Here is a 25,350-nt window from a genome sequence, read left to right on the forward strand (position 1 = left end):
ATATTTTAATTTAAAATAAAATAGTTGAATCCCCAACCAAAAAATATTAATTTTCAAACAAATAGTTGTGATTTTTAACCAAAATAGATGAATTTTCAACCAAAACGAATTCTTGAAATTTATTTTTGAATTTTTAACAAAATAATAAAATAAAAATTAACCTCAATTTATCAAAAATCCCCTTACGGAAAACTCCAGCAATGATTTCATCAAGAATATTGTAGAAATTGAAAACTTAGTAATCCCTGACCTAATTAAATCAATATTTTGCCTTTGAAATAAATGCACTTGTAAAATATAAAATGCTCACCATTAAGGCCGAGGAATATCCTGCAATGAACTTAAAATATATAGTCTTTAAAAAATAGTAATCAAGCTAAATAATTATAAATTTTATTCATATTAAATTAAAATTTGTCATAAAGAATAATATTTAGAAAAGTTGATTTTCTACTGAATTGGTCTAAAATTATTCACATGTAAAAAAGTTTTTAATGATAAATTAAAACGAAAAAGGAAAAGAAAGAGGTATATGCAGATAAATAATAACAAATCCATTTAAAAGTCAAACTCATGAACGTTTATTGGCACTTATATTGAAAATTGACACAGTGGAATCTAGTGTTACAATCTCCAATCTAGTTACAGTCTTTTGAAACTTTTAATAATTCGGTTTTTAATTTAAGGCCTTAATTTACACAACCAGGCTAAATGATAACGCAGTTTAGTAAATTGAAAAATATAAAAGAAAAAAAAACTTTTGTTTGTGATTTAAAATCATAATCTTTTTCGCCTTCCACAAACATAAAAAAATAAAAGAATACACAATAAGTGCAAATTTTTAAAAAATTACAACCATTTCTCCCACATTTTACTTTTCCCTCCACTCAATCTTATGTCTTGTTGCGAATCATTAAAATGAAAATCACAACGCTCTGTTTTGAAGACAATGTCTTCTACGATAACATATATCTAAGTATTAAAGCGTTAAATAAAAAAATATTTATCTTTAAACTCTAAAATACTTGTAGTGTGTGTCTCTCTCAAACTACTCGTTTAAATTATTAATCTATGTCACTTTCTTCTCGAGCTCTAAATAAATCATTAGTGATTTCATGATCTAGTCTTATGTTTACGCACGTAAAAGCTTGTAAAGTTTTACTCACACGCCTTTTGTTAATCCGGAAGATTTATGTTTTTTTAAATCGACGTTAAAATTAGTAGTCTCGCATCTAAATTATTTACATCGCAGATGGTTCAGAATCTCTCTCTCTCTCTCTCGTATTTTTTTCTTTTGATCCTATAAATTTTCAGCTCGGCCTTCACTAACGAGAACTTTGTCGATGAAAACGTCGTCACTGTCCGACACGTCGATGAGCGTCAAACTGAGCACCATGTCACCGGAAGATGGGTCCAGGACAATTTCTTTAACCACGGATACCAGATCCTTTTCGACTGTCAGTTCCTGGAAACGCAAACAATCTTCCACCGACCAGTCGATATTTACCGGCTTCACGTCTGCAAATAAAAATTTAATTGTAGTTAATTAATTATATATGTACTGGTATATTAATTACTTGTTATTAATTAATTTGATTAATTATTTTTACTTAGCGAGCAGATTAGAACAAAGCATTCATTAACGATATTAGAAATTAAGGGGTTCTAGGAGCTTTATGCCAGGGTTGCTACAGGTCAGGGAATTCTGCTGTCAGGGAAAACCTGAAAGAGCCGAAGAATTTGCCATAAACATAAGTTGGTTTTATTATTTTGTGGAAAAATCAACAATTTTGTTAAAGGCATTCTTTTTGGGATGATCATTTAACCGCTTTGTTAAAAATTTAACAATTTTCGTACAAAATTCTACTTATTGCTTGAAAATTAAATTTTATATTGAAAATATAACATTTTTCTTATTTAACAGTTTTGTTGAAAATTCGACTTGTTGAAAATGAAATTTGGATGTAAAATTGGATTGGTAAATTTAACGGTTTTTGTTGAAACTTCCTCTTTTTAAGTTAAAAATTCAACGATTTTTGTAAAAAAAATTCCATTTATTGCTTGAAAATTAAATTTTATGTTGAAAATAACATTTTTGTAAATTTATTAATAATCTCTTTTGGTTAAAAATTCAACTCTTATTCTACTTACAAATTCTACTTATAGGTTGAAAATGCATTTTTTTAACATTCAAATGTTGTTAAAGTCACTCTTATTGGTGGAAAATTTAACGGTATTGTTGAAAATTTGTCTTTTTGGGTACAAAAATTCAACGATTTTGGTAAAATATTACTTTTTGCTTGAAAATTACATTTTACGTTGAAAATATTTTTTATTTATTTATTAATAATTTTTTTTGGTTAAAAGTTCAGCTATTTTGAACAAGAATTCTACTTATATGTTGAAAATGAAATTTAACGGTTTTTGTTGAATAAATATTTTATTTATTTATTAATAATCTCTTTTGGTTAAAAATTTAACTTTTTTTTAATTCGTCTTTTTGTTTTAAAAATTTTAACTATTTTGATCAATAATCCTACTGATAGGTTGTAAATGAATTTTTTTACATTAAAATTTTGTTAAAAAGTCACTCTTATTGGTAGAAAATTTAACGGTTTTGTTGAAAATTTAACTTACTACTTGAAAATTAAATTTTATATTGAAAATATAACATTTTTTTATTTATTGAAAATCTCTTTCGGTTGAAAATTCAATGCTTTTGTTCAAATTTTGCGTTTATAGTTTAAAAATTCATCTCTTATCGTAGAAAGGTATCTTGTTTTTAAAAATGCTGGAAAGTCAGTGAAAGTCGGGTAATTTAAAATTGGTCAGAGAAAGTCAAGCAAAACGTGTAAGAGTTGATAAATAGAATTGTTTAAAATTCAACAATTTTGTTAAAAACATCCTTTTTCATTGAAAATATACTTTTTTTTATATAAAATTCGTATTTTATTCTTGAAAGTTCAGCGATTATACTAAATACCTCTACTTATTGCTTGGAAATTAAATTTTTGATCTATCTATTTAGTTAAGAATTGATTTTTTTTTAGTTAAAGATGCATGATTTTAGTTAAAAATTATTAGACTTTCAATCTGTTTGGTTTAAAATTCATCTTTTTGGTAGAAAATTTAACAACATATTCCAGTTTCAGTTAAAAATGTACAGTTGAACTATTCCACTTTGGGTTGAAAATTGATATTTTTTAGTTGAAACTTCAATTATTGTTAAAAATTCATTTTTAGGTTGAATATTTATCACTGTAGTAAACAAATTAATTTCCTTGGTCGAAAATAAAGTTTTTTAAATAAAAATGTAATTATTCCGTTTTTAATTCAAAATTGATCCCTTTTGAATCAGTAATTCTATCTTTTGGTTAGAAATCAAGGTATTTTTTCAAAACTTTCCCCCTTTTCGGTACATTTTTTTTATAGACCAAAAATCTTTTTAGGTCAGAAATTCATCTTTTTTTTTTTTTTGTTGAAAATGTGTCTCTTTCATCTCTTACTGTAGAAAATCTGCCTTTTTGGTTTAAAAAATTCATCTATTATCGTATAAAGGCGTTTTTTGTTGTTAAAATTGCTGGAACGTCAGTGAAAGTCAGGCAATTTAATACTGATCCGAGAAAGTCAAGGAAAACGTGTAAGAGTTGAGAAATAGAATTGTTGAAAATTCAACCATTTTGTTTCTAATTTTTTTTAATCGAAAATTCAACCGTTTTTTTTTATAAAATTCGTCTTTTAGTGTTGAAAATTCAGTGACTTTGGTAAATAGTTACACTTGGTTGCTTGAAAATTAACTTTTTTTCTTGAAAATTTGTATTTTTGTTGTTAAAGATTCATTATTTTAATCAAAAATTAATTTCTTTGGTTGACAATTGAACTATTTTGTTAAAAATTCCCTTTTTTAAGTTTAAATTAATTTTCTTAGCTGAAAATATAACTTTCATTTTTGCTTGGCTTTTTTTTAGTTGAATAATATAATATAATATTTTTGGTAGCAAATTTACATTCATACACTTATAGTGCAACTATTCCATCTTTTGTTGAAAATTGATCTTTCTTGTTAAAAAAAAAATCTACCTTTTGGTTCGAAATTAATGTATTTTATTCAGAATTTGCCTTTTTTGTTAGAAAACTAATATCTTTGATTATGAATTTAACAATTTTGTTGAAATTTGTTCTTTTCATTAAATGCAACTTTTTGTTTGAAAATTTAACTTTTCGATTTTTGGTTAAAAAATCTTTTTTAGTGGAAAATTTATGATTTTTGTTGAGAATTGGTCTTGATTGATGATTATTTTTAGTAATTCATAATTGTAATTAAAAATTCCTTTTTTGGTTGTAAATTTAATTTGATTATTCCACCTTTGGTTTAAAATTTATTCTTATAATTTGCGTGAAAATTCATGTTTTTTGTTGAAAATTGGCTTTTTTTTGTAGAAAATTATCTTTTTAGTGGAAAATGTAACAATATTGGTTAATTTTTTTTTGGGTTCAAAATTAAATTCTTAACTGAATTTTTTTACGAATCTTCATGTATTGCATAGAAAATTCGTAAGATAGTTATATTTACTCCCCCCCCCCCCCCCCATAATTTGTAGAAAATTAAAATTTGGTCAAGGAAGTCAGTGAATTTTGAAATTGAAATTTTGTAGCAACCCTGATGTTATTCTACATATAAAAAAATCGTCATATTACTAATGAACGGATACATCAAGATACAAATTTTTCGTTTACGTAGAGAAAAATGGAAAATTGCTTCTCAAAATTCGTGTAACACTTGTAAATTATATTCTATCAAATTCAAATCAAATAAAAAATTGTACTGTGTAGTAGCATAGTGAATAATTCTTGCCATATTTTGCAAATGCTGGCACCAAGCAAGCGTCTTTTAACCTTAAACCCGGAAGATTGAGTGCAAGAATTACCTGCTAATCTTGCATTGATTGCCTGGTACGGCAATTCGCAAAACTGACCAAGAAGTGGCTGCAGTTTTTTCGGTGAAATTATTGCCATTTCACCATAGTCACAGAAATAAACTGTGACTCTGTGGTCCGCAAACTTGTTGAGTATGCAAACGCTAATAAAAAACCATTTAATTAGCATCGCTTCAGGTTCATTGGAACTTTATGCTTAAGAATTACAGTAGAAATACTCACCGGTACCAGCTTGTATCGTCGTGTTGTCCTGCATAGAGATTACCCTCTCTCACAGAATCAAATGTTGGGAGAGGTCCGTTATAGGTTGTGCACTCCTCTTGAAGTTTGTTCATCATGTTCTGAAACAATGTGACAAACAATCAAATGTTTATTTAATCAGGATGTCCGGCGTTTTTTTCAGAACAAAAATCCAGGCCTTTTCTAGGATGAAAACAATTTTCTAGGTACTTTTTTAAAGTAAAGAACAGGGTAGTCGTTTTGATATAAGAAAAAAATTTCGGGTATGTTTAGGTTCGAATTTTTAACTTTGATAAATTGTAGAGTTTAAAAATTCCGATTCAGTTCCAAAATCATAAATCCACGTTATCATTTTCAACTATCTAAATTTAAGAATCAATCAATAAATAAATACCAAAATTAAAGAAATTAAATTATTCACCAATTTTAAGCTAGAAACATTAAAACTTAAACGATTACATCTTTTTAAACTGAACCATTTTTACTTTTTTTCTTTGTACCTTATAAATATCTTTTAAAATAATTCAAATATCACATTTATCGAAATAAAAAAGTGCTAGAACGGGTCCCAGGGACCCGAGCGTTTTTTCTAGTAGTCTTTTTTCCAAACAGTTTTCTCATCTCTTAAACAATATTTTGTATACTCAATTAATTTTCACATCTGTTTTCGAGGCTTTCTATTTCAAACCAGTCAGTTTCAAATTATTTACATTTTTTACGACTAAGGTTTTTTATATTTAAACAGTATAATTGTGAAAGTTGACCTTAAGAAATTCTTAGGTTTTGAGCGGATTTATAATAGTCTTAACAAATCAATTATTGTTCACTTTTTAATACATTGAGTACAGTTCAAATTTTTAAATATGTAATTAATTTATATTTACAGTTGATTAAGTAAAAAAATTTTTTATTTTTAAAAATAAAAATGTACGCTAGAAAATAAAAATCTTGAATGGCCATCGTGAAGAAATACTTTTCAAGAAACAGCAGCAATTGTAGATAAATATGCGGATTTTCACTTAAGCCACCAAAATATGATTTTAGGACCCAAAAACTATTCTTTTTGTATTGTTAATTTTATCAGGGTGTTAAATATCGAAGTTAGGATAAAAAATATTTCGACTTTCTAATTTTCTCTAATATCGAGAATTTAATAACTCTTTTTTAATTTAATAATTTTTTGCTCTGAATATAATTATAATTCAAGTCGGGTTTTAATGATCAAAAATGAGAATTTTTAACTTCCAACATTTTTAGCATGTAATTTTGTTATAAACTGAATAAAACAATTTCAAAAATAAATTTTTTGAAATTACTTTCTTTTTTTATTTGTTTAAATCCAGAAAGAAGAAAAGAGGAATTTTCAACTAGAGTTAAATTTTCAAATAAGAAAGCCTAAAAATATATTTTTGGTTGGAATGATGAACCATTAATAGATTTTCTACCAAGAAATATAAATTTTTCATAAAATACATCATTTTTAAACCAAAAACATAAGTTTTTAACTAAAAATAGAATAATTAATTTGAACGGTTAAGTATTCAATACGGAAACGTGAGTTTTTAACTAGAAATTTGAAATTTTTAACCTAATAGTTGAATTTTTAAAACAAAAGATGAGTTGTCTAAAAATAATATAAATTTTCAACAAAATACATTAATTTTAGACGAAATAAATAAATTATAATAATTAGATAAATACATTTTTAACGAAAAATATGAATTTTCAACGGGTGAGATTACTTTTCTATCAAAATGCCTATAAAAATGTAATAATTGATATTTCTATCAAAAACAATGAACTTTCAACTAAATAGTTTAAACATCAACAAAGCAGATAAATTTTTAACAAAACAGTTGCAATTTCTAACCAAACATTTAGAATTTTTTAAATTAAAAGATATACAAATTCTACCAAAATCGATTAATTTTCAACCCAACCAGAGTGTCCAGCGATTCCTAGGACCAAAAATGCTAGGTCTCCAGGTTTTCCAGATCAAGAAATCAAGCTTTTCCAGGTTTCCATTTTTTTAGATCGAATAATAAAATACCCTTTGTTACAAATATAAAAGATAAACCGTTCAATTTTTGAATGGCTAACCATTTCTGAAGAAAGTAGAATCATAAAAAAACAAATTCTTAATTTTTTTCGAAAATTGTTGATATTTTTGTGAAATTTTTAATTCTTTGAAATCTTTTGAAGTATTTAAAATCTTGAAAATTCTGTGAAATCTTTTTAAAAATTTTTGAATTCTTTATGAAATTTTGAGAAATCGTTGAAATATTTGTGAAACCTTACTTTAATTTTTGTTTTAAAAAATTTTTATATTCGTGTGAAGTCATTAAAATCTTATCAAACTTATTGAAACCTTTTGATATTGTTTAATACCTTTGAAATGTTCTGAAATCTTTGTGAAATATTCCCTACATCTTTTGCATTCATTTGAAATATTTAATATCTGTAAAATCTTCCAAAAAATTTGAAATTATTATGAAATTATTATAACATTATGAAGTCTTTGAAATATTCATAAAATATTTTGTGTTCATATGAAATCATTCAAATAATCGAAATATTTTGAAAGCTTCATGAAATCTTTAGTCTTCCTTTGAAATAAATGAAATCTTTTAAAACCTCAAATTTATTGAAATTCTTGAAATCTTCTGAAATTCTTATAAATTCTTTGAAATATTTGTTAAATCTTCCTGAAATGTTTTTGTATTCATTTAAAATCATCAAAATATTTGTAAAATATTTGTAAATTGTCTAAAACCTTTTGAAATCGTTTGAAGACTTTCTAATCCTTTTTAAGTCGTTAAAATCCGTGAACTCTTTTGAAATGTTCAAAATCCTTTTAAGTATTATATATAAAAGCTTTGAACTATGTTGAAATCATTACAATTATTTTGTAGCACCTTTTGAAATCAGATGTACACCCTCGAATACTGTTTTAAAAGTAAAAACAACTCAAAATTCAAGGTTTAAAACAAATTTAAGGTTAATTCGAGGTTTTCAAGATTTTTAAGGTCACTGGACACCCTATCAACTTCAGTTCATCGAAAATTCCCTGACATCTGACTTTTCCTGACCAGTTTTAAATTCCCAAACAGCCTCTGGCTTTCTGGAATTAGCAGACCTGCAAAGCAACCCTGACTAATGAATACTCACAGCGAGTTCCAATTGATCTTCGTGAGGTTGGACCACAAAATTTCCTGGATTCGCTGCCATACTGACATGTACGTCGAAATATGACCCAGTGGGTGGAATATTTGGAGTCCTAAGAGCATTTCTCTGGCAGGGATCTGTTCGGTCTGCAGAAGATCCGTATCGAGAAGTTAAACGTTCGCTACGTTTCCTGGTCCCCACATTGTTATTATCGTCGTCATTATTAGGGCTGAAAATTTTTTTAAAAATATTTAATTCGTCAGTATATCAAAAAATTTTCTTAAGTCGCTTTAATTAAAAATGAGTTATAATTTGTAAACAAAAAAATCAACCTACCATGACAATTCTTTGTCCAGGACCAAAGTGTTATTAATCGTGATAATTTCGTTAGACGGCTCTTGGCGTTTAAGCAATTCCACAGTTGGTGGTGAAGAATCATTACTTCTGATTACTTCTTTCACGAGTAAAGAAGTGTCAGGAGACGCAAGTTCTTTTAGACGGGCAACCTTCTCTGCATCGAAAGATGATGGCGGAACATTGTGAAGACGAAGTTTCAGAGCCTAAAAATAATGCCGGAAAAAAATACATTATATATAATAATTCGATAAAATTATTTCAAACCCAGGTGAATTCGGGGCTCGTTTTAATCAAAGAAAAAAACCCGCTGCAAATCATTGTAAGTAATTTTAAGCTGGAAACATTAAAAAATAAGCAATGACATTTTTTTGAAAAATGAACACTTCAGACATTAGAAGTTAAAAATTTTTATTTCAAATAGTTTTAAAATCCATAAAAAGCTTTAAAATTCTATTTCGAAATCTTCAAAAATGCAAATGTTGTTTTAGATTTTTTCAGAGTTTAAATTAGGTTTGAGATTTTTTCAGAACTTCTAAACATTTTGGGACTGCTTGCACCGAAATTTCGGTATTAATAGAGATTTTTTCGGAATACGCAAACACTTCATTTAAGCTATTTGAAATAATGATAAATTTTATATTAATTTTGAATCTTTTCAGAATTTCAAAATGTTTCTTCAACTTACCTGCATTTTTCCAGGAGTAATAGGTGTTACATATTTATTTATACATAAAAATTTAACAATTTGGAACCGATTTCGAAAAGTTTTGTAAAATCAATTTGATTGTTATTCACTTCTTAATCCTCAATGTAAATTATTGAAATCATCGGAAATGGAATAAAATCGCTTGAAATCGTTTTGAATATCTTAAAACCTTTTATAGGTTCAGTAAAATCGTTCCGTATCTTTTGAAATTCTAGGAAATTCTTCACATAACTCTTGAAAATTCCTTATAACTTTAAAAGAAAGAACCTAAAGTCTTTCAACACATTCGAACTTTTTCAAGCTCTTGAAAGCCTTTATACATTTTTTTTAAAATCCGTACAATATTTGAAATCCTTTGAAATCCTATTGAATTGCTCAAATCAATTCAAAATCCCTCAGGAACTTTTAAAGTGCCTCAAATATTTCAAAACCTTTGAAATCACTTCCGATTATTTGATTCTATTAAAAAATTCTTGGAATTGTAACCTGGGTAACAGTTTTAATCACATCAAAGAATTCCAAATCATTTCCCGGTTCGCAAATATTTTTTACATTCAATGAAATTAAAAAATTCTAAAATTTTTCATTTAAAGTAATCAAAATTGTGCTGCGAATAATTTTCAGCAATTTTAAGTTAAAAATATTTCAAATTGAACGATTACATTTTTGTTATAAACTGAACACTTCTTAAATTTTTGAAAATAAATTATTTTAAATTTAATTAGTTTCTAAATCCCTAAAGCATGTTTTTATTCCTTTGAAGCCTTTCATAATTCTTAAAAAGATTCATCAAAATTCAACAATTTTACTCGTAAATCAAATTATTTCGAATAGAACAATTAAAATTGTAACATCTGGATTTTCGTTCTGAATATTTGATTTATAATTACTGATATTACATAAACAATGAAATATTTATAAATATTAGGCAGTTGTTATTTTTCATTATTAAACAAATTCAAATTTTAGACTAAAAAATATTTTTAAGTTAACATAAGCCTTTAATTACGAATATATTATTTTCGATTTATTTTTAAATTGGAAAAAGTTTATAAAGTTTAAATTGGACGTTTACGCTTAAAAATTAAAATCCAAAATGGAAAATTTTTAAGTGAAAGATTTTCCAATTGCCCATTACGAACTGAATGATATATCATACTTTCGCTAAATTTTCAGATTTTTTCAGACCGAGCTGCAAATAGAAGCACTCTTTTAAATAATTCGTATTACTCCTAAACATTTGCCTACACTTTTTTTAAATCCTGTTCAAATAGGAAAATCTCCTTAAAATCTGCCACATTTATGTTTGATAATTTTGAAAATCTTTTTAAATATCCCCTTTAAAAAAAACTTAAATATTTTAAATAAAACAATTAAAATTGTAACGTCGCATCTTGAGTTTTTTTAGTCCTGAATATTTAATTTATAAGTACTGATTTTAAATGAACAGGCAAATATTTCTAAATATTAAATCATTTTTCTATTTCTTAATCAAAAACTTCCAAATTAAAGTTTAAAAACGGAATTTTTTAGACTGAAAAAATATTTGAAATTTAAGAAACCCCTTACATTATAAACATATTATTTTAAAATTATTTTTAAACTGAAAATAGTTTATAATGTTTCAATCGGGCTTTCGAATTTGTTTTTCATTAGAAATCTTCGATTTTAAACGCTTAAGTTCTACTTACTTGGCCAGGAATTTGAGCAAGCATTTTGGAAATGCTTTCCAAATCTACCAAGGTGCTGATTTTAGTTATAATGGTCCTCCCGAAATCCATAAGGAAAGCGTCGATTTCATTTTTGGGATAATTTACGTTCATCACACTGGCTCGATGCCAGTTCCCATCTTCGTCCTTGACCATGTAAAGCTTGGTGAGATTAACTTTCTGCACCGTCAATTTACTCAAATCCTGGCTCAGTTTATTTATTATCGTAAAGTTCATCAGGTCCACCAGGAATTTCAAGCTTTCGTTCTTTAATTGTACATAAATGTCTCCAGTATTGCTGACATGGGAGACATAAACCTCAGTAATTCGACCCTCCTGTAGATCAAAATAATAAGCAAATAAAATAAAATAAAATGCATAGTCTTTTTGCTTTTAAAGAAAACTGAATCACAGAAAAAACTTGCCTTGAGATGAGGTTTAGGCATGCAGGTTTCGATAATATCTTTCGCTATTAATTCATTCAGATTTATATCCTCTGGACCATTAGTATCACAGAAAGTTACGGACCAGCAATCTTCTTCGACATCATAACTCAGCTCATCGGCATCATCATTCAGAACATCGATGTAAAGAGTTAAATCTTCAGAAGATTGAAGGTATTTCTTAACAACTGTCATCGCTTCTTCAGAGTCAGCGAAAACCTCCAATCCGTGTAAAGCTAGCCTTATAGCCTAAAAACAAAAACATTCAACATTATTCTTCCTGTATCAAGAATTTCACTTTTTTCAGGATGGCCACTAAATTAAATATATATGTATATATTATAAATAGAGGCCAAAAAGGGGGATTTATTTTTAGTTCAACTTTTTAATAAATTTTCAACCAAATGGTTGGAATTTCATGCAAAAAAGATAGAAGAGTGTTTCAACCAAATAGTAAAACTTTTAACCTTACACTTTCAACCAAATTATTAATTTTTCAACCAAATGTCGAATTTTCAACAAAAAAAGATTCTGTAAAAATAAACGAAACGTTTCGCAAAAAGTTGAATTTTCGAAAAAAATTATAACTGTTTTACAAAATACATGAACTTTTAACAAAATAATTAATTTCTGAATAGTAGAATTTTCCAGATAAAAAGTTTAAACCTCCACCAAGTAATTGCTTTTTTAGAAGCCAGTTGAATTTTTAACAACAAAAAAACAAAAACAAAAATCCGTAAAAATAGATGTTTCGCAAAAAGTTGAATTTTCTACCATAATTATAAGTTTTTTTTTACAAAATACTTTAACTTTCGACAAAATGATTTATTTTTCAACCAAACAGTAAAATTCTTGACCAAAATATAAATTTTTTACAAAATACTTGAAAATAATTAATTTTTCCACCAAACAGAATTTAGAACCAACAAATATGAATTTTCAAAAAAATTATCGAATTTCCAAATAAAAGAGATTAAACAACTTAAACAAAAAAATTGAATTTGTTTGAAGACAGTTAAATCTTCAACAAAAAAGTTGGCGTCCAAATAGACGAAAGTTCAACAAAACGCTGAATTTTCGACCAAAAAATGTTTTTTTTTTTCAAAAAAATAATGAGATTTTCATTAAAATAGTTTAGTTTTTAATGAAAAAGATGTATTTTCTACCAACAAAGATGAAGTCTAAAAAAAAATTGAAATAAATTTATATTTCAACCAAAAAATATGAAATTTGGTACATAAATTTTCAAACCAATAATTTAATTTTAAAAGTTTTTAACAAAATAGTAAAATTTCGGTACATTTAGAAAAACTCAACTAAAATAATACAATTAAACTATATTATTTGTAAACGTTTATAAATTATAGAGTTCAAAGATTCAGATTAAGTTCCCAAGAAATATAAATCCACGTTAACATTTTCAATACTTTAAATTAAAGAATCAAGCAATGAACTTCAAAAATTTTCAAAATTTTATTAATTTTATAGTGATTTTAGGCTAGACACATTAACAATTGAAAATTTTTTTTAACTTAACAGTTTTTAAATTAGAAGTTAAATTAGAGTAATTTTAGAGATATTTAGAAGTTTTAAAAAGATTCCAATTAAATTTAAACTTGAAACATTTTCAAATACTTACAGCCGAATTTAAAATAAAATGCAGACTTTTGCAGATTTCAAACAAAAAATTTAGAACACTTTTCAAATAGAACAATTTAAATTGTAACACTAAAAGCTAGAAATTTTAGAGATTCAAAGCTTTCTATGCAAAACAATTCAGTTTAAAATTATTTTCATTTAAATATTTATTTTAAATTTACTCGTCTTAAATAAACAGTGAAATATTGCTAAATATTAAATACTTATTCTTTTTCTAAATGATCAAATTTCAAATTAAGTAGGTTAAAAATTAAATAATTTAGATTCAAACAATATTTTTAATTTAATAAAAACCTTTAATTATGACTATATTATTATGGAGTTATTTTTAAGTGGAAAAAAGTAAAGCGCACGTCTACAGTTTTTAATGGCTAAAAAAATTAATAGAAATAATATATTAATAAATTTATTTATTAGATTTAGTATTGAAAAAGTAAAATAAAGGAATACCTGAAAGTCTGGATTAAAATTATTTTATTTACAAATCATGAAAATTTTTTATTTAAAAATAAAATTATCGGAACAAATGATATATTAATTTTCAATTTTTGAAATTAAGCATTCTAAACTGAATGATTTAATAATTTACAAAAATCACAATTTAACAAATTATTTAAAAAACGGTTAAAATCGAAGTTGGACAAAATTTCTATTCTAAGGCCGAAAAAAAAAACATGAATTTTACAACAAAATAATCGAAAATTTCCATAAAATAATAAAGTTTTCTGCTAAAAAATAGAATTTTTAAGCAAAAGAGATGAGTTCTAGACTACAAATGTGACTGTAGACTTTTCAATCGAAAATAATGAACTTTCAACAATAAAAGTTTAATTTTCAACCATAAATGATTACTTTTCAACCAAAATTGAGCAAATATTTTAATTGAAGAACAAATGTTTGTACATTTAATGTAAAAAAATAAGTAATAAAAAAAACCATTTTTGAAGGAAAAATAACTTGTAAATTTTAAATGTAAAATAAATACCTGGACTGGAAGTTCGCAGAACTGTTTGTCCAACTCGTGGAGAAGGTTGCTGTTACAGATCTCGTCATCACCATCATCGATGAAGAATACGGTAACTTCGTCAGTCTCTGGATCACGATTAAGACACCTGACCCTTGACCAATGATCCTTATCGTTCTCATAAATCGCATAATGTAAACCTGGTTCTATGCTTTTGGCTTTGGTCGATTCGAAATTTTTCGCGTAGAATTCATTCATTTGTAATTGCATCGCATGCAGTCGATCCTATTAAAAACACAGCCATAAATTCGTGAATGATATTTTCCGAAAAATAATAGCTCTGCTGAGCTGGCATTATTTCAAATACTTACACTGTAATCTTCACCAACAAGTTGAGCCCAAATTTCAGAGGGCCTTACAACATTCACGTGGACTATCCAATAACGATCATTGGGTGTCACCAATTCAGGTATATTCTGGCTCAATTCATTTGACGATTTTTGGCTCGACCCGCTGGACAGTATCGGGCTCAACTGACCCGAGGGTTGCGGGCTCAATTCACTTGGCGACAATAGTAGAGGGGTTTCCTGTGCCTTTAATTAAATTAATTATTATTACGTTAGGTTGAAACTTGTTTAATTTCAGTTGATAATTAATGCTAACACATATTACATCAAATTTCGATGCCTAACAAATGTTCTCTCGGTAGATTCTAATTTGCTTTAAGTTTTCAGAATTTCACATTCCCTTACTTATTTTAAATGCTTTCGAATTAAGCACGAACGTTTCAATTTTGAGCCCAAACAAAATATTTTGAGAGTATATAAATAATACAAATTAATTAGTTATCCTTTTCAGCTTGGGACACTTGAAACGTTACTTTTAAGGTCGAAAATTGAGAGGAAATTGTGTGAAAAAGCAAATCATGCAAAAAGTACATATTGCTTTCACAACATTTTTAACCATGCATATACAAAATAAACATTAAGTCTCACTGTCCAAAAAAGTACTATTTTCTTAGTTCTATATGATTGAATGTAAAAAAGGTAGATAATAAAAAACATAAGGACTGACAATAGTTAATTTTATATCTAATAATTAGGTGTTCGAAGTTAGGTCATCTGATTTATAATTGAAGCCTCGGCTGAAATAACGTTGTAACAACAAATATTTTATATGCATAGACTTCTTATGTATATGAGTTTTTCTTTTAACTGTTTCTCTATTCCGCGGAAGCGCAGCGATCGAAAATTTAAAAATTGAATTCGGAATGAAATGTCAAAATAGAAGTTATTTAATTCCATTTCCTTCGCATCTATCTCAATCAACTTCGTAAGTGCACATATCCTAATCTAATTTCAAATTTTTGAAGGATAAGAATAGAAAATTACATTCGCTTAAGAGTGTCGACAAAATATTTCACAAAATTGAATTCGGCAAATTTCAATTAATAAAAATAAAAATAATTAGGTTAAATCATTCAGAAACTGGGTCCTACACATATAGTAAAAAAATACAAATATAATTTCTCGTATTTTCATTAAAAGCAAGGAAAGAGAAACCCTTAATCAACAGTGTAATTGTAATTTAGTTTTATTCTTAATTTATTATAAAAATAATTTAAACAGTATTTTTTAGTACAATTTCTAATAATTATTTATCACTCATTTATTTATTTTTACTCAAAAATTCTTTATAAAAATTAGATGAATGTTCAATTAAAATTATAAACCTTTAAGAACGAGAAATTAATTTTTAACAGGAGTATCTCAACAAAAGATGCATTCAGAACAAAAAATTTATTAATAGTTAATAATAATTAATTAAAAATAAAATAAATAAGAAGATAGAATTTTCATCGATCAAATATTTGTTTTTATTTACAAGATCATTGAATTATAAAAAAAACATTTAACCAAATAACAAGCAATCGAAAAAATTCCTATAAAAAAAAATCCATGAAATTTCCAGGTATATCAAAATTCCTTGACAATTCCAGATTTTGCCATGTAAGGTAGACATCCTGTTCTTGCAATGGCTTCCAAAACCAATTATAATTTAATTTCTAATACTTTTTACTTTCAATTCACTTTTTTTCTTCAATTTTAAACAAAGAAAAATTAAAGGAATGTAAAAAATGTGTTTCGAAATATGGTTTTAAGAAATTCTTATCCTACATGTAACGATGCATATTAATCCTTTTAGTTGCTCTCCGATTGGCGGCACTCGCATTTACTTTAATCTTCAGATTAAAGTCAATCGCAAATTAAATGACTATCAATCATAATAAATTAAATCTATTATCCACAATCTTATCGTTAGGGGTATTTAAAAAAACTTGAAAATTGTTCCAGTACTAGAATTTTTTTACATATTTATTAAGTTCAAATCATCTTACTAATACATACAATAATGACAATTATGCTGCTAATTTATACACTAGATATAAAAAATATGTATTATGCCTACACTAAAACCTAACTTCAGTTTTATCATCAATGAGGTAAACTATGCAAACTTAGATGGAAATACGACGTAAGTTGAATAAAAAAATAATAAATGAAAAATAAATACTAGAATTATCTAAATTGGCGTAGAATGTGTTATATTTTATTAATATAATACAAGATTCATCAAAACTTTTATCATTTTTCTAGTTGATAGAGGAATGTAAATTTAACGATGATCAGTGAAATATTGCGAGAATATTTCAGTCACGAAAAATTTACAAAGTCCCCCATCTTAAACAGTTATAAGAAGTGGACTTTGCCAATACAAAAATCCCAAGTTCTTGACTGAATGCTGGCGTTTGATCTGAAGTTTTTATTTAGCGAGTCATGTGGTTGCCGCCAGCCGGCGAGCGACTAATGAGCCCGAATCATCGATATTGAATAATATTTACATTTACTTTAACTGAACATGAAGACTTCCATATATCGCGTGAGATGATAAATACATTTTTTACGGAAATACTTTAAATATAATAATTCATTCGAAAAAGGTCCAAAATAGTTTTGTTGAAAAGCGGCCAAAACCGATCACGTGATATATGGATGACTATATTATACGGATAATATTACATTTGAAATATTCAATTTAGACCAATTTGAAACCTTCATTTCTAAACCTGTCACCATGGTCTGGCAGTGACATATAATATATTTACAAAATAAGCAAAAACTAATTTTTACATCATTTACATTGAATTCTCATGCACAAATAAAAAGCTAAATTATCCAAGTAACTCTCAGATCGAAAATAACATTTGCAAAATAAAATTAAAATACAAGCAAAGAAAATGAAAACACAAATTTCGCACACAACAAAATCACTAGTACCATAAGTTTGTATTACTACTCACATGTGAGGAAAAAAATTTAATTTTGTCACTAGGACGAATAAAATTTGTTGTGTAACCTGTGCTCGAATTTTTTGAGCAAGTTGAAAATGCCACTTGACTTTCTTTATAAACGAAAAAATTAATTGTTAAAAAAACATTTTTAATTTATACATAGCAGAGCTTAAGTCGACTTTGGTTAATGCAAAAATATATCAACAAGAAAAATAAGGCAAGTAATAACCGAAATCACAATTCTGACAAAAATCTAACAGAGCAGGCAAATTAACTGAAGTCGACTTGGCCACAGATTGTAGAAAGTCACTCGATAGAATACGATCTTTAGCAATTTTTACCTTTTCAGGAGTATAGCGAGTTAAAATGCTCGTGTTATTGGCCCCTACTTCGATGCTTATTTCGGGACAGTTGTTCACTATCCTCAACCAGTCTGCAGGAAGTAGTTCTTTGAATTCTTGCTTGTAATATGTGCTAATTTGGGACGTGAAAACTCCACTGGAATGAGCATCGACGATCTGCAGGATTCTTGTTACGATCAAACGAACATCGCTCGTCACCGGAAGCACGGTCGACAGATTTTTCTCCTTAAAGTCAGTCAGCGCTTTAGCTGCTGCGATTGCCTGTGCTGCCTTCTCGCTCTTGGCATCCTCCGGATAACTGCTGTACTTCTCTTTGCCTACCTGTAAATTAAAAAGCATACATTATTTTTTATATATAATATTTAGGTAGCAATTGAGTATTCTAATATTACGTCTAAAATTAATTAATTGCGGCGAAATTAAGTGAAAAATCGTGCTATAGCTTTTCTTTTAAGAAAGAAAAGCCATTTATTTCATCATTGTTGGCAATTTGGAAAATATGCGATTAGGCCATCCATCACGAAAAATTATATTTATAAGATTTCACGACAGTTTACGTGATTTTAAAGAAAATCAAGCGAGTTATTGAAAATTTAAAAAAAACAGCTGATGTAATAAACTTAAGAGATTTCAAGCTATTTAAAGAAATTGACTGATTTAAGGATTTTCAAGAGATTTTAAGGAACCTAAGAAAGTTTGAAGGATTTTGAATTTAAAATATTTGAATTAATTTTACAATATTTTTAATTGTTTCAAAGAATTTTTGAAAAGTTATTTAAAAAGCTGTTAATGAAATTTAAAAAATGCAAAAATTTTATGGATTTTAAACGGAATTTGATAAAATTTAAACGATTTTAACAGATTTGAATTAATCATGTTGGATTATTTCAACTATTGTATATATGTATATAGAGCAAAATATAATCTACATTTCAGAGTAATGAAAATGATATGTTATAAGTCGTGTGTTCTTCGATTCTAAGATGTTTAGAATAAAGCTTCAAGAGCTATGCGTAATCTCAGTAACATAAACTGTAAACCATGATTTAAGTGTGTATAGTGCATGAATGTGATATTGGTGATACGTTTTATCGTTAGTTCAAAATCAGATCTTGATGAGTAAAGACGTGCCTTCAAAGTGCTCTTCAATAAATTGATTCTTTTAATTAAATACATTTGTTGTTGTTTATAACCTGTTTTCTAATAAATCAGTCAATTTCGAGAAACTTTGACTAGATAATTTATTTTTCACAACAAAAATTTCTTTCAAATTGATGAGTTGTTAAGGAAAATTATGAATCTTCCGTTGAAACCAGCTATATATTCAACCCAAAAGATACATTTTCAACTAAATTAAATTTTGAACTATATATTTTCAACTAAATGGCTTACCGTGACTTGAGCATAAATGCATCCCTTCTGGGCAGGTAAAATTTTGTAGACTGGTTCAGGCAACTGAAGGCCATCAACGAGAGATGCAAGTTCTGCCTCTGGACCCTGCGCACTGGTTGGAATCTGTCGAATTTTCGGAGCTGGTGGAACCACAGGAGCCTGTGGCATCATCTGAGCCTGTGGAATCCTCTGGGTATTTTGCATCATTGGTGAATGTGGCAGTATATGAGGCAGTGACATCATCTGAGGTGGAGGCATCATCGGAGACTGTGGCATCAGCGGAGCCGGAATCGGTGTTGCCTTCTGAGTCACTGGTTTCTTCTCCAAGAATTGCTCAAAAGGTATCATGGAGTAAAATTTCGGCTGGAAAACAATTATGAATTTAAATATATGCGAAAACAGTCATTAATTGGACTTTCATTAAAACTTTCAGCATTTACTTACCGGTTCATTTTCCACGTCCTCTTTTTCACAAATATTTTTTGCTGGATCTGTTGGCCTTAATACTGGGGTCGGTTTTTCCACATTGGGTTCATTTAACCTAATTTGACTAGGGGCAGTATCAGTCGTTTTTGGCACAATTAACCTGCTCTGCAGACTACTCTTTGGCTTCGCGCTTCCATCTGCAGACTTAGGAGCGGCTGCTATTCTTGCATCTCGGTCCATCATTTTCTAGAGAAAAAAAAAAATACACAAAATTAGTATTATTCTCGAATTTTTAAGGTTTCAATTCATATGGTAACTTACAACGCTTCTTAAATAAAGTAGCACCATAGATTAATTAAATAAAACTAAAAACATAATATTCAAACACATTTTTTTATCTGGACAAATTTGCAAATAAGATTATATTTTAAAATAAGTAGATTAATTTTCAACCAAGATGATTAATCTCTACCTGTGACAGCTACATTTTTTTGCAATAAAATTTAATTTCCAACCAAAAAAACCAAAGAATTTTTAACAAAATAGTTTTAAACTGTAATATTTTCAAGAACCAACTGTAATAATTACCTTTGAAGGAGAAGCAGTAGGCCCCTCGTTTACAGTCTTCATGTAATTCGGCCGTTGACTCGGCAATGGAATGTAGTCCGTCGTCTTTGAGGGTGGGTAAGTGAATCTGAAATACACAAATAGAAAATTAAATGATTTTCAAAAACAGGAACAATTAACCTAAAACCACTAATATATTATTTGCTTACGAAGATTTTTTAATGGTTCCATTCTGACTACTGGTACTCGTATTAGAGTTCCTGCTGTTCGTTGGGGTTGGGCTCCTCTCTATAGGAGTCGAACTTCTCGGCCTTGATTGGGATTGACTTCTCGAATCGCTCTGATATAAAGCTGAGCTTCCCCCTATAGAAACTGTACTTGTCTTCGATTGAAATTGACTTCTTGAATCATTTTGGTATGAAGTTGTGCTCCTTGCACTTGATTGTGGAACTCTGTAATCGTTTTGCACGGGCGCTCTGCTGTATTGCGACGACGATTTAGCATTTGCAGGAGGTAAAGGAGTTCTGAAATTCGACTGAGGCCTGAAAGTGTACAAATGAAATTAGAATTGGCATAAATAATACAAAACAGTTGATAAAATGTTGATGAAAAATATTTTTCTGCGTACCTAGCTTGATTTCTCTGGTAGTTATTAGATCCGTAAGGAGTCCTAGCCGGCCTATTATAAGAAACCTTTTTCGAAGGTCTCTTCGAAGTTTTCTGGTGCCGCACTAAATTCGCTAAGTGGGCAGTTTTGTTGGTTGGGATGACTTCGATAAAATACTCACCGCCTCTGAGTACTCTCTTTATTCCTGGAATTACTTTCAGAAATTCCTCCAAGGAAGCAAAATTAAACTTCCTGTAGGGAATTCGATCCCCTGTGACATCGTAGTAATCTTCTGTAAATTTCAGTAAAAAATAATTTTAATATTCTGATTGCTAACGAGATAAAAGAATGGTTAAAAACAAACTTATGCACTTACTGCAGATTCTATTCTCACTTACGCCTCCCTTCGAAATGAGAAGGCATGCCTTGAGATTATCGACAACTTCATCCATTTTGGTGGATAAAGTGTCGTATCTTTAATTTTATAGCCGATCCCAATTCGTCTGACAAGGGTACAATCAAAATGTTGATATTCAAATTAAAGACGCCTTTTCTGAAACACCAAGAAATAAGCTACTGTGAATTTCTGTGATACAAAAAACGACTAAATTGAAAAATTTTTAAGCCCAAAAAAAATGATTTTTTTTAAAGAAGTTACTTCATTTTCAAACAAATAAGTGGTTAAAGATAACTCATTCAATGCGTCATTCCAAATTTGAGCACGACCATATTCTGGGTCAATTAGTCGAAGGTACACAATTAGGTCATAAACCGGATTAAAAAGATGCGGTAGAAATGAATGAGGAACAGTTTTGCCTGTGAGTTTCGCAAAGCAATAAAATTAGTTTATTTGAATTTAGATAAGAGCATTTTTTAATTTAAAATTGCCTTATTCCTTTTTTATACTTTTGCATACTTCAACGAAATTGCAACTTTTTTTTTTGTTTTCCATATAGAAAATAAATGGACTCATTTTGCTTCCTGATACCGCCTCAAAATTGAGAACTTTGATTCATATATACTACAATCGTAAAAAAATCCAGTTCAAATAAGGTTGTCAAAATATTTGCGAGTAACTGTAACTTCCGCAAGACGACAGTCAAATATAGACATATAAATATATAACAAGCGAAATATAATGACAGGAATGCACAATTAAATTACTATTTAAAAAGCATTTGTCATGTAATATTAAAAAATTTCATTAAATAAGCAATACAAAAATTTAATGTTTTTTTTTAGAATTCGAGAATAGTATTTCTTCGTTTTTTCCTCTGCTTCAGAAAGGTTTTATAAATTCAAACTGAATTTATGGTGTTCTTCAACTGAAACTTCTCAAATATCTCTGAAGCCTATATATATTGTTTATAGTTTACGATAAAGCCGTGCTGAAACCTGACGACTGATCCATTACAAAGATTGGGGTTTGCTGACTTATATAGCACCGGACGCCACATTATTGGTGAGGGCGTAAAATAAATCTAAAGTAGGGACAAAAGATAATCTATGCTGTGACCATAAATTTGGGTTGAAAATTCCCGAAAATACTAAACCGGTATCTGCAGATATTCTGTCTTACAAAATCTTAAAAATTGTAAGCATTTTCATTTCGTAGAAAATGCGGATGTGATACGGTTGTCTAAATTGAAAGATCAAGAACAAAAGAGAAAACACTCAGAATTACCCAGAATGCATGCTTATATATCGTTCGGCATGCGGTTTATTTTGAAGTAAAAGACAACAGAATGTAGATTGGGTCTGAGGTTAGGTGCAGTCAGGGCTCTTAACTTGAAAAATGAATCAAACCGGTGAACAGGTGGAAAAATAACCAAAGTTTTGCGTGTCGGTAATTTCCCGCGGAAAATGTGGACTAAGGATCCATAATCTAATATTTCTAAGAAAAGGAACAATGGCTACCAAGAGACAATGTGCGAAAAAACTTTAAATATTTTAAGAATACATACCAACAAGCAAAAAAACTGCCAACACTGAAATAAACTTCTAATTTTTTATCACTCACGAGAACTGACTGAAAACTGGAAAGAACTGCGAACTCTGAAAGTTCGTGGGTGAATGCGCTATGAATTGTGGAATGCGAACATGCCAGTCCTCCGACCTCACTGATATATATACATCCTCCGTTCACTGCTCCCCACTCTCACTCTACGCAGTGTTGCCAATAGTTCGTGAATTCAATACAGAAAAAAATAGCTTCTCGGTTACATTAAAAAGAATGACTTTTAATTCTAAGGCAAATGTGTTCCTTTATATTATGAAAGCTTTAACAAAATCTGGAGAATACATCCTTTCTGTATGAATAAACAACCTCTTTATTTGAAAAATAAATTTTGTGAGGTTTAAACCCTGCCAACCGTTACTTTTTCCTCGCATATTTTCGGCTAGGCGGCAGCACACTCATGTAATGCGATTTATTGTGAGATTCAAAATGTTCAAAATTACAGACTTTTCTAGGTCGAATAATTGAAGGATAGCAAATACAAAATTACATATCAAACAAAATCAGAATTTTTCAGGAGAGCGAAAATATGTAATTCCCAGATACTAAGTTTCTTAATGTGGGTGAAAAAGTTTTTATATTAAAAGGTTAGCCAATTCCGATTAATTTTTCATAAACTTTTAGGATACGATTAGATATTTTAACTTAATCACCAGCTAACTTCACTTTGTCGAGGGCTGAGGTGAAACAATCGACCAAGTGCATGGAACTAATCCGTATTTTATTCATATCTTTGTAAACTAGTTTTTTCAATATAAGTTTAGTTGGGAATTAGGTTTTATTTTTCCAGAACTATTTAATGAAATAATAAAATGAACTGAACAAAGTGAAGTCAGCTGTCGATGAAGTGAATATTGTAAAAGATTATAAATAATTTTAAATGATTCCTGAAATTTTGAAAAATAATCTGGGAAATTTTAAGGATATTTTTTTTATTCTGCAAAACTTAAAAAAAATGCTAGAAAAATTTCAACTCGTTTTTTTGACTTAAAAATTTAATAATTTGACAAAAAATATACTATTTGGTTGAAAAAAAAACTTTTTTGTCGAAAATTCGCATTTGCGGGTTTAAATTGAAAGATCTTATTTGTTTTTGTTCTACTGGTTTGAAACTATTAGTTTTGTAGAGACTTTATTTTTTATTGTTTGAAAATTCAACTATTTACAATTTAGTAGAAAGTTCAAATATTTGGTTGATAATTCAATTTTTTGTTGCAAATTCGTATTTTCGGGTTGAAAATTCAGTTGCGTTTGGTAGAAAGTTCGTTTTTTTTTTTTTGAAAATTCAACTATTCGTCTGAAATTTTATTTTGTTTTGTTTTGTTAATTCATATTTTGAAGGTGCTTGTCTTCTTATACCAAATCATTTAACGACTCGTTAAAAATGTAAATATTTGTTTAAAAATTCACCTTTTTTAATGAAGATTCTTATTTTCGGTTTAAACATTTAGTTTTATTCTAGAAAGTTGGTTTTTTTTGTTCTTTGAAAATTGGACTATATGGCTGAAATTATGTTTTATATTTTTTATTCATATTTTTCAAAAGATTTCCAGGATTTTTGAATGCAATAAATTTTAAAAGGTTTTAAGAGAGTTTTAAATTTTTCTTACGATTCCTGGGAACATTTCCAAATTACTTTATTAAGAAAAAATAATTTTAAGAGAAATTTGAAAAAGATTTCAAATGATTTCCTAAAATTTCGAGAACGAATCTGGAAAGATTTTAAGGCATTTTTGTTTTATGTTGCAGAACTTTAAAAAAATGTTAGGAAAAATTTGAACTCTATTTCATTACAAAATTTAACAATTTTGGTAAAAGATTTTGGTTGAAAGATAATTTTTTCGTTGTAAATTCACCATTAACAATTTGGTAGAAAATTCAACTATTTGCTTGAAAGTTGATGTTTTGGTTGAAAATTCACCTATTTTGTAGAAAGTTCGTTTTTGTTGATGTTTGCATATTCCACTGTTTGGTTTAAAATTAATTTTGTTGTTGAAAATTCATATTTTCGGAATGAAAATTAAATTCTTTTGAAGGAAATTTGACTTTTTGACATGAAAATTTAATAATTTGGTAGAAAATTCAACCGTTTGGTTAAAAAATAATTTTTTGTTGATAAGTCGTATTTTCGTCTGGAAAATTCAATTGTTTTGCAAAAAGTACATTTTTTGTTGTTTGAAAAACGAACTATATGATTGCAATTTTTTTTCTTTTCAATTCTTATTTTTTGGTTGAAACTGCAACTATTTTGTTAAAAAGTTATCCTGTTTGGGCAACTTTCATAGAAGGTTTTAATAAGGTATTACAAGTTTTGAAAAGATTTCAAAAAATGTTGGACAAAATTAATTTTAAAAGGTTTTAAGAGAATAAAGAAACATTCTTAAAATTCCTGGAAACATTTTAATATGACTTTTTAGTTTCGAAAATGAATTTTAAGAGAAATAAAT

At 28.0% G+C, this 25,350-nt stretch overlaps 1 protein-coding gene across 2 annotated transcripts; it reads right to left on the reverse strand.

Moving 5' to 3' along the window:
- Positions 1-557: 557 nt before the first annotated feature.
- On the reverse strand, positions 558-22,991 carry LOC117166902 (tudor domain-containing protein 7A-like). 2 transcript variants are annotated; one of them, XM_033351347.1, is made up of 17 exons: positions 22,851-22,991; positions 21,263-21,439; positions 20,908-21,178; positions 20,489-20,821; positions 20,301-20,406; positions 19,731-19,958; positions 19,287-19,649; positions 17,874-18,215; positions 14,552-14,773; positions 14,202-14,465; positions 11,540-11,806; positions 11,097-11,450; positions 8,679-8,902; positions 8,346-8,571; positions 5,160-5,278; positions 4,929-5,080; positions 558-1,518 (listed from the first exon to the last, which is right to left on the reverse strand). In XM_033351347.1, the coding sequence occupies exons 2-17, from the start codon at positions 21,336-21,338 to the stop codon at positions 1,301-1,303; spliced, it is 3,765 nt and encodes a 1,254-aa protein (XP_033207238.1). In that variant the 5' UTR covers positions 21,339-21,439; positions 22,851-22,991; the 3' UTR covers positions 558-1,300. The 2 variants fall into 2 exon arrangements, with proteins under 2 accessions (XP_033207238.1, XP_033207239.1); XM_033351348.1 differs by lacking the exon at positions 4,929-5,080 and having other exon boundaries at positions 1,314-1,518.
- Positions 22,992-25,350: the final 2,359 nt, after the last annotated feature.

The sequence above is a fragment of the Belonocnema kinseyi genome, chromosome 2 (genome assembly GCF_010883055.1).
Source record: "Belonocnema kinseyi isolate 2016_QV_RU_SX_M_011 chromosome 2, B_treatae_v1, whole genome shotgun sequence".
In the NCBI taxonomy this organism is placed as follows: domain Eukaryota; kingdom Metazoa; phylum Arthropoda; class Insecta; order Hymenoptera; family Cynipidae; genus Belonocnema; species Belonocnema kinseyi.

Bases quoted from the DNA above. Each gene is read 5' to 3' on its own strand.
- LOC117166902 (XM_033351347.1), bottom strand. From the start codon at position 21,338: ATGGATGAAGTTGTCGATAATCTCAAGGCATGCCTTCTCATTTCGAAG. The intron at 14,466-14,551 runs GTAAGTATTTGA...TGTTTTTAATAG, and splicing joins TTGTTGGTGAAGATTACAGT to GATCGACTGCATGCGATGCA. The intron at 8,903-11,096 runs GTAAGTAGAACT...CATTATTTTTAG, and splicing joins TTGCTCAAATTCCTGGCCAA to GCTCTGAAACTTCGTCTTCA.